This window comes from Metopolophium dirhodum, chromosome 4, assembly GCF_019925205.1.
Source record: "Metopolophium dirhodum isolate CAU chromosome 4, ASM1992520v1, whole genome shotgun sequence".
In the NCBI taxonomy this organism is placed as follows: domain Eukaryota; kingdom Metazoa; phylum Arthropoda; class Insecta; order Hemiptera; family Aphididae; genus Metopolophium; species Metopolophium dirhodum.
In genome coordinates, this window is record NC_083563.1 from 26,611,528 (window position 1) to 26,624,159 (window position 12,632).

The 12,632-nt window shown below is 34.1% G+C and overlaps 1 protein-coding gene across 1 annotated transcript; it reads left to right on the top strand.

Moving 5' to 3' along the window:
- Nucleotides 1–6,039: 6,039 nt before the first annotated feature.
- Nucleotides 6,040–10,930, top strand: LOC132942644 (probable serine/threonine-protein kinase yakA). Its single transcript, XM_061011211.1, has 5 exons — nucleotides 6,040–6,334; nucleotides 6,406–7,052; nucleotides 7,553–7,640; nucleotides 7,849–8,048; nucleotides 9,313–10,930. Exons 2-5 carry the CDS (start codon nucleotides 6,626–6,628, stop codon nucleotides 9,972–9,974), a joined length of 1,377 nt encoding a protein of 458 aa, XP_060867194.1. The 5' UTR covers nucleotides 6,040–6,334; nucleotides 6,406–6,625; the 3' UTR covers nucleotides 9,975–10,930.
- Nucleotides 10,931–12,632: the final 1,702 nt, after the last annotated feature.

A 12,632-nucleotide genomic window follows, 5' to 3' on the forward strand; every position in this document is an offset into this window, starting at 1 on the left:
TACCATAACTCATAAATATCGGGCGTGATCTAGTATTGTGATTCATATATTATACGGGCTACGTTATTACTGTTATTAGTATTTTTCAACATTTTAGGTACATAATAATGTAATATTCAGTAAAACGATTTCTTATAATATGTTATTAAATTATTATATTATAATAATATTGTATTGATATAAAATATGTATTGGGAATATGTGTCTCTTATTGTAATATTAAATATATATTATATATACGATAAGTCTAAATTTACTTTTGAATTAAAAATTTTACCTATTATACATTTATACTTACCAATTGCTTGTGCGACAATATTACATTGCTCAACTTGTGGGGCGAAGCTCTAACTGTCAAACACATCATACTTTATTGTCGTAACTATGCAGCTACCAGAACAAGTTTAAAATATTTACCAAAACACCTATACGGAGCATTGGGACCTGTCCAAGAAAACATCAACAAAATTCTAAAATTCTTAATAACAAGTAAATTAAATAATTCTATCTAATTCTTTTTCATTTTTTTTCCATCTTCTTGTAGACACTCATCGCATTTTTTATTGTAAGATTCACACTGTTATGTTTAATATTATCATAATGTAAATGTATATATTTCTGTTGTAAATATTGAAAGCCAATAACCATAGCACCTAGTGCGGCTCAAATAAAAAAATCAAAAAAATTCGTTAAATGATTTCCAATCCATACTTGCTACCGTTTCTTTCCGATGATGGTTATAGGCACCTATAATATACTCTCGGCGATTGCGTATTTATAATGAATGATGACGAAACTTCCTACTAGTAAATCAGTAGGTTAGCGTACAGGGTTTTACGAGATAAATACAATATTACAAGAATTAAGTCAGCTACTACCAGAAGCGGTCCAAACAGTTTATTGTTTATTTTATTACATTATAATATCCATTGTTATCGTCAAAAGCGTAAGTGTTAATAGGTACATATAATATATACTATATAGGTATTAATGTCAATGACCATATTATAGTCAATGAAAATATTTCCTATTTAATTTGGTATTATTTGCTATAGGGAATTAAGATAAGTGGATTAGAGAAGAAGAGTGTTGTAATAATATAGGGATATCCCACATGTACACAACTATAACATCTATTCATCTAAACTTTAAACACTAATTTAAATTTAATAAAAAAACGAATAAGTTTATACGGAGATACTGAGAAAGTGAAGTAAATACGGTTCAGAATACGAAACAAAAACGGGTTGCCGCTTAGGAAAAATTAAAATAATCTAAAAGATTATTATATTATTTTAGCTGCGGACATTAAGATGACGTTAAACGGCCATTTGTTGTCTCCGTCTTACAAGTGCGTAACATAGAGAATTTACGCTCAGCGGATCACACTTAGCTCCGTTACTTTAAAAACTAGAGTGAATCGACCTATTATTGAACATGGTGGTAAGAACATTATCCGTGTTCCTGTGGGGTTTTTTCACGATAGTTAAATTTTTTAGCGAGTTATGCGTATATAATATAGCGTAAATTAAAAATGACCATCTGTCACTCAAAATCTGAATTATTGTAAAAAAAACCCACATAGAAACACGGATAATGTTAATACAACAGTTATGACCATCAAGTTTCACAATATGTCGATTCGCTCAAATTTTTTAACTAACGGAACTATATAAACGTGATCTGCTGGTCGTGAATTTGCTATGTTAAAGAACTATTGTAAGACGGCGAATAAAACAGGTATCTGCGTGTAGCGTCCTCTTAAACGAATTCGATAAATACTCGGCAGAGTGCTCGAAACGTTGAGATAAAATGCATCGCTTTGTGCGCTCAGTCGCGTATATAATACACTGCAGGTATTATTGTAGCGATAAAACCGCCGACATTGTACGTGCTGCAGCTATATAGTTGTACAATACGCGAAAAGATTGCGTACTCGGATAATGCGCTCAATTGGTGCGGCGGACGCCACCACAGGTCTCGCGCGTCCATTATATGTAGGTATACCGTACATATATACCGCGGTTGTGTGCGGCGTGTGATGAGAGGGGCCGTGACTTTTGCGTGTTAAATTACCCGCTTTTCAAAAACGGTGTGCAGCGCTGCAGGGGTAAAGCATAATATATTATGTAGTATTGTACATTAATCTCGCTTGGACACTCTTCGTCGGAAATATGTATACATAATAATAATAATAATAACAATAATATTATATTGTATTTTTACCACTTATGTGATGGGAATCGACGCGAGAACAGACGTTTATCGCGGAGACGATCGCGTCGGTCGTATTATTATTATATATATATATAGGCACTGCACGCAGAGCAGCAACACGTCGTATGTAATATGTTATGTACATAATATTATATATTACGCGCATGACGATGAAAAAATATAATAACAATAATAATAAGGGCTTCCGTAATAATCGTCCCGCATTTTCGAGGCTAATCACCCTCCGCATCAGTGTTAAAAGGTCTATATGTATGCGACGATGTATATAGTATTATATATGCTACTCAGTTTATAATATATGGTGCACGTCGTTACGGCTGAGCAACGTGTGTGTGTGTGTGTGTAGAGGGTCGTTGCATGGTGGGACACACTATGCAGTTCTACACGAAATTCTTAAAAAAAAATTTCTGGCGCACGATCGGTTGAACAAATTTGATAAGCACAGCGATTTTGAGGTAATTTTCGAGAAACGGAACCGCGAATACGTTCGGCACTTTTGTTAGCGTTTGCGATTGGGTACCCCGTCGTTTAGTCGGGATGTTTGACTTCCGGAAGCAATACGGATGTCATAAATATACTATTATATTACTTATCTGATCGTCTCTCTACTCCCCCCCCCCCCCCCCCGTAAACGCACAGTGACGATCGGAGTATTAGGTTTCCTTGACAAAGGTCTCTTGATAATATATCTCACACACATATTATGCAATATATATCACCGTTGTTTATTTATAAAAAAATAATTATGAATTGTCATGTGCATAATATTATGCATTGGCACTTAACCGAATTTGCAACTGTAACCGAATTGATGTATATTATTTCAATATATATAATCAAATTTTGAGTGAGTAAAGTTAATAAGTTGCTACCAGTTAATTCATGGCACTAGGAATACTCCACCAATTATTGGTCCTCTACGCCGCTCATCTGAACTTTAAATACTTAAGCCTAATTATATATATTATTGTTGAGAATTCGATTTAAATACTTATACAAATAAAACAGGTTAAATAACCCGATTACACGGACAATAAGTTGATTAGATTGAGTTAGAAGCAATATAATAATAATAATATATTATATAGAGAAGGAAAACAAAATAAAAGATAAGCAACTAATTTAAAATTACAATTTTACAAGAGAAAAAATTTATTTAGCATAATGGTTAAAACAAATGAGTAATATGTATTAATCTTTATTTTGAAATTTTCAGAAAATAATCTGCTTTAGAATATGAAATTAAAATTGTATGGTCTTTTAAAAAACAAAAAACTTACGAATAAATGATAATATAACGATAGAAAATAGAAGAAAAATTACATTTTTTCAAACACATTATTTTTTAGTAATGATTTAAAATTATGTAAAAGTACAGTTCCGAAAACGTTAAAACTTTTCAAGAAGATAAAAGTACACCTTTAAAAGAAACATTTTGTATAATATTACATAGCTATATAAATTGTAACTGTAGGTAAGTATACATGTAATTTATTATGTCGGTGACAAGTCTCAAGATTATATACTATTGTGATGTTACTCTACCCTGCGCTACGCATCTGTTCAAGAAAATTAATGATAAATAAATAAAAGTTATAATACAATAATATAACAATTATAAAATTTCTTCCTGTAGAAATAGAGAATTTTTGGATTATATAGGTATCTATTAATAAAAATATTGGGGGACTCAGCCCATTCAACTCTGCATACCTTCTGACTTGTGCCTATGTTATTATTACGAAGTGCAGAATTTCAAATTTGTATTATTATTTATGCTTTTTAATGTGACAGATTTTTTATGTTCCCTTAATTTAAACTATGATAACTACTTAGTTATATATTTCCTTGCATAAATTTGCCAATACAATTAATGGGCTGAATTAAATTTTAAAAAAAGTACAGTAGTTGTAGAGTATGTCATTGTAATGGTTATGTTGTATTTGAATTCAATGATAAATTATAGTATACGAAAAACGATTCTCAGCGAAGATGTTGATAAGTTGTGTCCTGCTATAAAATAATAATCCTTGTATAAATAATCAAATTTAATAATAAAAAGAATAATTAATAATAATCAAAAATATCTTATGGCTATAAATGGCGTAACTTTTCGATAAACTGAAAAATGATTTACAAAATTGTTAGTACTAAGTAAAATGTTTAAGTACCAACGCATATTATTATGATTTTGTATATTATATAGTTTAATATAAATAGTTTGACTTCTGAATTGCAAAAAAAAATCAAGTCATATAGTAAGTATATACATAAAGACCATTTAGATGGGTAAGTAGATTTTTATACCGTTTGTGGAGTGTCCTATAGACTATAGCGATAAAAACTTTTTGTTATATATATACCTATAAGAACTACCTTTTCTAGTTTTACTGTAAATTGTAAGATAGATGATTATTTCTTTAAATTCATCCTAATCGCAATTTGAACGAGTATAGTTTTTAAGTGAATATACTTTATGTAAGTACTAAGAATAATAATCCATTAATAATAATTATTTTACACCAAATATAAAAGAAACGCAAAATATTTTAGTCTATATAGTACTTATTTTATGCTCAGATAATTTTTGCATATTATAAATTCTTATATATTATGTCATTAATTAATGTCACTCATTATTCATAAATATAATTAGGTAGGTATTATTCTCTCACCAAAACAAAAATTGGCTATAGGTATGTCTATATTATAAGCCTATAACAATCGAACCAAACTTTAGGTGTTCGGTTCGAATTCGAAAGTCGAACTAAGCTTCAAAAATACCGAACCGAACTCAAACAAAATGTTCAAAATTCTATAATTAATTCAAACTCCAAAAAAATTGGTCATTAGTTCTACTCCTTAGCATATAGTTGTTAGTTATTATTAGGTTTGACATAAAACTATAAAGTTTTATTTGTCATTTAATTCAAAAGTTTAGTTTGGATTCAAGTTCAATAATGAAATATAATAAGTAATATAATATGGTACAGTATGGTTTGATGTTGAACGACATGTTCTGTTCAAGTACGATTAAAAAGTTCGGTTCACCATTAATAGGTTCGGTTCGAGACTATGTTTTGAGGTTCGACCCATCTCCAATAATAACATCTAAATAAAACATAACACGCTCTAACTTCTTAAATACACAATATTTTACTGCAAAATGGATACGACATTATCTCGAAAGTACAACCTCCCTTTCGAATTCGGTGAAAATATTAAACTGTCTAAACTCGAATATTAATCCTGCATGCCACGATTTCTAGTAGGGTTTTGCGATATTATAATATTATAATATACACGTTAGATGGACGGAGACGATAATATATTATATGGTACCTATATACGTTCTCTGTATTATCGTCAAGAACAGCGTTAATTGTATTATTGTTTGCTATTATTTCGCAGTGTTGTCGCGTACTTGGTGCGTCGTTGTATATATTATTATCATGTTAATATCTTCCGAACGGGATTATTTCCGTCTGCCGCAGTGACACTTTAATATTATAATATTAATACCGTGTCGGTACAATATAATAATAATAATAATATTGTATGTGTGCGCGTGCGTGTGTGTGCGTGCGTGTGCGCGAGTGTGCGTGTGCGATACTATAATAGTCGAAGGGACCACTTCGGTCCCCGCGAGCCGTATACCTAGCTGTGTGTACGCGCGTCGCATTGGTCGACGGGCCACCACTCCCAAAAGCCCCTATTGGTCGCAGCCCACGTACACGCGCATATATATGCACGCACGTCCCGTCGAACGCGAAAACTTACATCGGGCACACGGTACGTTTTTACTTTGAACTTCACACGGTCCGAGCACGACGTACACCGCAGCGGCCACACGCGTTCCCATCGCCGTTTAAAATAATAATATAAGTCGTCGCCGCGCGGACACATTTTATCATAATAATAATAATAATTAACAAACGTAATTTGTACGTGCGACGCGCCGGCGATTCGTATTTATCTGTTTTCGTTTTTCCGATTGCGTCTCCGAAGAGACCGAACGAGCCACTCACCCGCGTCGGAGGAGCAGCGACTACGCGAATGCTCCAAGTCGCGCGCGCCCGACCGCTATTAAAACCGGGTTCGCTTTTTTTAAATTGCCCTTAAACGAAGTTTATTTAATATAATAATATTAGGTCCTCTATAATTCAGCCCGTCGTCGTCACCGCCGCCGCCGCTTCAATTGTAGACAATCAACAGAAATTAACCGTCCCTCCACCACCACCGCCGCTCACGGAGGACCACCGCCGCCCGTCTCTCGTTGTCGTGACGCGTGCGTGTGCGTGTGGACGCGAACCTGTGATAACCGCAATTATATACGACGAATACGCCAACAACAATAACCACCGACGGGTTTTCACCCGTTCCAACCATGGACGAGGGCGCGTTCGACGAGTCGATGATGTTCAACGAATACCACCACCAGACCAAGCCCGGGTCGCCGCCCGCGCACCACCAGCACCAGCCGCTGTTGGCGTTCCAACAGCCGGGCGACATGATGGGATACGCGCTGCCCGTGCCCGACCACATGGACTTGCAGCACCATCACCACCATCACCACCACCAGCTCCAGGACATGGACATGCATCGGCACCATCACGGCGTCCAGGATCAAATGCAGCAGCAGCAGGACAGGCAGGTACAGATTGGCGATCCGCAGGACATGTTTCAGATGCCGGTCACGTCCACCGTTCAGGTGCAGCCGGCCGACATCGTCGTCAACGCCAACGGCCAGAAACACGCCATCAAGCTGGAAATGGACGCGAACCCGTTGCCGACCACCGGTCAACAGTCTTCAGGTATATTATTATATTTTTAACAGCTTGCTACTAAAATATTATAATGTGCAGGTGTGTGAAGTCATGAAATCACGAAATTTCGTATTGACACAACAACGTACACAGGAAATAGGAATAATAAGATCAATTTTTATCTTGTGGTTATAGATATTGACTTCTATTACGCAGATAGGCGTAGCTCAGTAGCTGGTTGAAACAGAAAATAGTTTAATAGTTTGAAAAATGATTACTAAATAATTTACCGTTATAAATTACATAAATATAAAAAAGTATAAATTTTAAATAGTCTACTAAATAATATACTTTTTCCTGTTAATTAACAAAAAAAAAAAAATAATTTGAAATATTTAAAAGTTGTATGTTTGACGCAATTTTTCAATGGTAAAATACCAATTTATTTATTGTGAACGAATACCACTGCAAGATACAAATGTTTCTTTTACAAGTTATCGTTTTTTCACATTTTCTTATCGTCAAAAAATCGTTTGTTTTGTTTGCAGGACTACCGGCTGATCAACCGGTGCCAAAGAAATCTAGTTCTAAATCGAAAAACACCGACAATAACGGTACGAAGAAGAAAAAGACGAGGTCAGTATATTCATAAAATAGGTACCTTGAATAACATTATTAGAATAAAATATAACATTTTTTTCTTATTTGGAATATTTTTATCCATCACTTTAAATATAACATCGTAAAGCGGCCCAGAACATGATTTCCAACCAATATCATTATAATTTATTATACATTGTACAATACCGTAGTCCGTTATATCACTATCGTTTACTATTTGCAGAACAACGTTCACGTCTCATCAACTGGAAGAGTTGGAACGAGCGTTCGAGAGAGCTCCATATCCTGACGTGTTCGCCAGAGAAGAATTGGCTTTGAACCTTAAGCTTAGCGAGTCCAGGGTTCAAGTATGGTTCCAAAACCGGAGGGCTAAGTGGCGGAAGAGGGAACCACCCAGGAAAACCGTTTACTTGACCAATTCCGGTAAGTGTGTTCTAGAATACAGCTGGTAATAAACTATATACATACATGCTAAATACACATCTTGTCGCTCAAATAGTCAAAAATATAATATAACGTTTAGTCTCAAGTGTAACATAAAAAATGTCAAATTATATTATATTGCAGTTGGCAAAAAATATAAATTACGTAAAAACTTTAAGCTAATAATTAAAAATATTTTTTTTTCTAAGTTCTGGTCGATAATCTGAAATTAAACTTGTTATTCATATTCTTTATTTTTTGCTTTTTGTGTGTATCATGTAATGACCGGTTAATTTTATAAACGGATATTCATAAGATTATCCTGTCAAAAATAATATTATAGGTAGGTAACGAGTACTATTGTGACTAATTTCAAATTTACAACTTTTTCTGTGTACCTACATCAAAAACAACTAACAAGTGATAACATATAACGTATGTTAAAATGTTAATATATTTCATTAAATTAATTATGATTAGATAATTATTATAATATGCCCGAAGCCCTGAAATCATCTTTATATTTTACGTCCTGAATACTGTAGTACTATATATATTTAGTACCTACTAAATTATTATATCGTGAGTCTTAGCACATCTTTGCAAAATCATTTTTTAAGCCACTGAGCTATAGTACGCATACATGTTTATTGGTAGTTGGCCAACACCCTTCAGATTCAACCTCCTCACAATAGAAGACGCTACACCGCAGCTACCATGCATTGTCACTATTTTACAAACGTAAGACATACCAAATTTTCCTTAAGCGAAACAAATTTTGTATTGTTACCTAGCTTTAATATTATTAAAGTGAATTAATCTATTGAAAATCTTAAAGGTAAGAACATTTTATAAATGTTTGTACGTTGGGTTTTGACGAAATTTCTATTTTTAAGCGAGTTATGACTAAACAGGTAGACCTATGAAAAATATTGCAATTTATAAAACCAAATTACAAATAATTAAAATAGTATGCAATCCAATCACGTACGTAAAAAACACAAATAATGCTCTTATCTATAAGTTTAACTAAAGATCAATTCACTCTCATATTAATGTTAATAATACACAAAGTCGGTCAGGCTGAACGCAAATTGTCTATTATATAATTCGTTACACAAGGCAACACGTGCGGGTGTGACGTCCTCTTAACCACCCCTATCAAACACAACCGTATGGTTATTTTGGGAGTGTTTATCGACAAAACGATCGATCTTCTTGACGTGTGCAGTAATCTTATCATCATATTACGATTACGTTACAGTTTTCCCGTCCGGATCTCCGGGATCGTCGGTGAGCTCGACGTCATTTACCACACTGACGACGTTCGGTGGTAACGTGTCGCCGTCGTTGGGCACGTGTTCACCGGTCACGCTCAGCGGCTCGGAGCCCTGGGGCTATGGTGCCGCCGGTTACGGGGACCTCGCACACCTGAACCTGCTCAACAGCAACGGGTCGTCGCCGTTCGCGCAGAACGCGTTCCACGGCAGCGGCAGCAACAACAACAACAACTTCGGCGGCACGCCGTACGCCGTCCAGCCACAAGACAGCCCGGGCCTGTTCTCGGCCAGCATGCAGTGCCTGGCCCGGCAGGACATGATGGGTCCGTTGGATCAATCGCCACCCGACCGCGACTATCACGGGCATCAGCTCAACAAGCACGTGGTCGACTCGTACGTGATGAGCCAGGACATGGCAGGACTCCTGCAGCCGGACGCCGAGTGCGACATCGTCGGTACCATGGGATACGAAGTCCAGGATCACCAGCAGCATCAGCATCAGCATCCACAGCAACAGCAACAGCAGCAGCAACAGCAGCAGCAGCAGCAGCAGCAGCAGCAGCAGCAGATAGACGAAGACGGGGAAGAGGAGACTGCGATAAAAGTTGAGCCACCGTTCACGCCACTTCCGCCTTTCATCAACTGACACAGGCGGTTTCAGTTTGACACGTACGAGTATCAAACTGAATTCGAATGAATCCGACACGCCTCATTTCAAATCGTTCATGTCTCCTCAAATAATTCGTGTGTATAAGACGTGTTTGCTCTGTATGTTCTATGCGCTCTGCAGTACGCTCTATAGGCATTTTGGTGTGCAGGCATGAGAGACCGTCTTCTGCATCACCCACGGCAGGTATATACTAATGATGAATAATTACCGATAGACGATCATGGTTTCGTACAAATCACCGTCGTCGAGATTTATGTGACAAGCTCATTCGCAGAGACGATCTATTAAAAAAGATCAAGATTATATTATAGGAATCGATATTTATAAGGTATAAAATAATCATTTTTATGTAAATAAGTAATAATTTGAATTATCAATTTTTTTATCCCTAATTTATGTAGGTACAATTATTATTATAGGAATAATATTTTTTTATTATATTTGTGTGTCGTGTGTGTACATTCCAATTGGAACTGTAATCGTTCGGTATTACTCGTCCAAAGGAAACTAATATAAACTATTTATTTATTTTTGTATTTAGATAAGAAACACTACCTATTACATAGATTATAAAATTGTACATATAATATTATTATTGTATTTAAGATATATTGTCATGTACAACAAAATCGCATTATTCTTCCATAACGATTAGGTGTATATAAATATAGATATAGTAGAGTGAATACTGAATATTATTATTATTATTATTATTATTATTGTTTGAACTTCGATTATTCGAAACCTTGTGTATTCTAGTTGTGCCTTATTTGCTTGTAAGTAGTTTGAATAACTTAAACAAACTACGTATATTACACACTTTTATGTGGTCTAATAGGTTTATAAATTATATAATTAAGGACTAGGTAGTAACTACATAATTATTATGTGTATCTACAATAAAATTATTTATTTTTTTATTTTTATGAGAATCGGTGATAAATTATTTTCAATAGCATCTGGAAAACAGCTCTTATCAAGTTCGTGGTTTTGAAAAAGAAATCTGTTTAGATAAGTTTAAAATATTAACTATATTATGCTTTGTTTAAATGATGCCACGATGTTGACCACCCAACTTATAAGTTATAGCAATTTTTACGGGATTTTAATTAAGTCAGGAATCTCGAATTTTGGTTTACATTTGATTACAAAATGGTTACATAATCTTGTGAAAATCTGAAATCGAACAAATCATTTTGAAGGGCACCTAGTTAGACGTGTAACGTCACGATGATGACCGCCCAACTTATAACAATTTTCGCAGGATTTGAGTTAAGTCAGTTGAGTATGTTTGCATAATCCTATGAAAGTTTCGAGTAAAAAAAATCATTTTGAAAAGTACCGAGGTGCTGGTGCTGGGGTGACGTATCGCTGGCACCCGGCCAACTTGAATCAGTTTTCACGGGATTTGTGTTGAGTCAGGAATCTAGAATTTTGGTTTACATTTTATTACAAAATAGTTACATAATCTTGTGAAAATGTCTAATCAAATAAATCATTTTAACGTGTACCGAGTGGGGTAACGTATAACCAGCCTCCAGATTTTAAATTTGGAATTTTGAACTTATTTGTAAGTTGCAAAAAAAGTTATCGTGGTTACAATTTGTTACAAAATGGTTACATAATCACGTGCAATTTTTGTACAAAAATGTAGAACTTGAGGTGCTAGAGTGACGGAGCTTCATATTCGAAATTGAATGAAAGAATTAATATTGGGACTTCTTACATCAACATTTTGTAAAAAATCATTGCTTCCGAGTATATGAACTTAAAAATATATGTGCGATTTAGAAAAAAAAAATCACAATGATGAAAACTAAAAAGTTGTAAAAATTACATACTTGGACAAATATGGTGTTATAAATACTTAAAACTATATTATTATTCTTAAGTACACAAATTGAAAATTAAGTGGGACTGTAAAAAGGATCTTTAATTAGTCATGCTGAGTCACGACTAATGATTATCTTATTTCATCTGTTCAATACGGATGGGTAAATATCATATATAGGTGTATAATAAATACGCCCACATATTTTGATTTATTTGAAACTTGTTTTACACACTATATATTAAGCCTTTTGTGTATTATATAAATTTTTTTTAAAGATAATAATATAATATACGCGTGTGTTGTACCTATTTATATTAGGTACATACTGTATTATAATTGATATAGTTAAAAACAGATATTAATCCAATTAAATAATATACTATAATCGAATTATGTGCAATGTGGATGTAGGTACCTATATGAATCTATAATATGCACCTATATGAATCTCACGTACAAAAAAATCATAAAATAATAGGGATCTATGTATTATTATAATATTATATGTAACCTAATCCAGTTGATTCATCATTTCAAAATTCCATTGAATACCTATTTAGATTTAAACAATTTAATTAAAATTTTTTTTTATGATGCACACAAGTTTTTTGTTGCTTATTGTTTATCAATAAATATTTGCAAGGAATAAGAACTAGGTATGTAGATTACTGACCAATGTAGATACAATATTCATATACTTACTAGGTCTGTAGTTAGTACATGGCAGTTTATTATTATTATCATTATTATTATCATCAGAACAATCGGAATAGTTTGAAGTACCTACTTGTTTTTCGTAG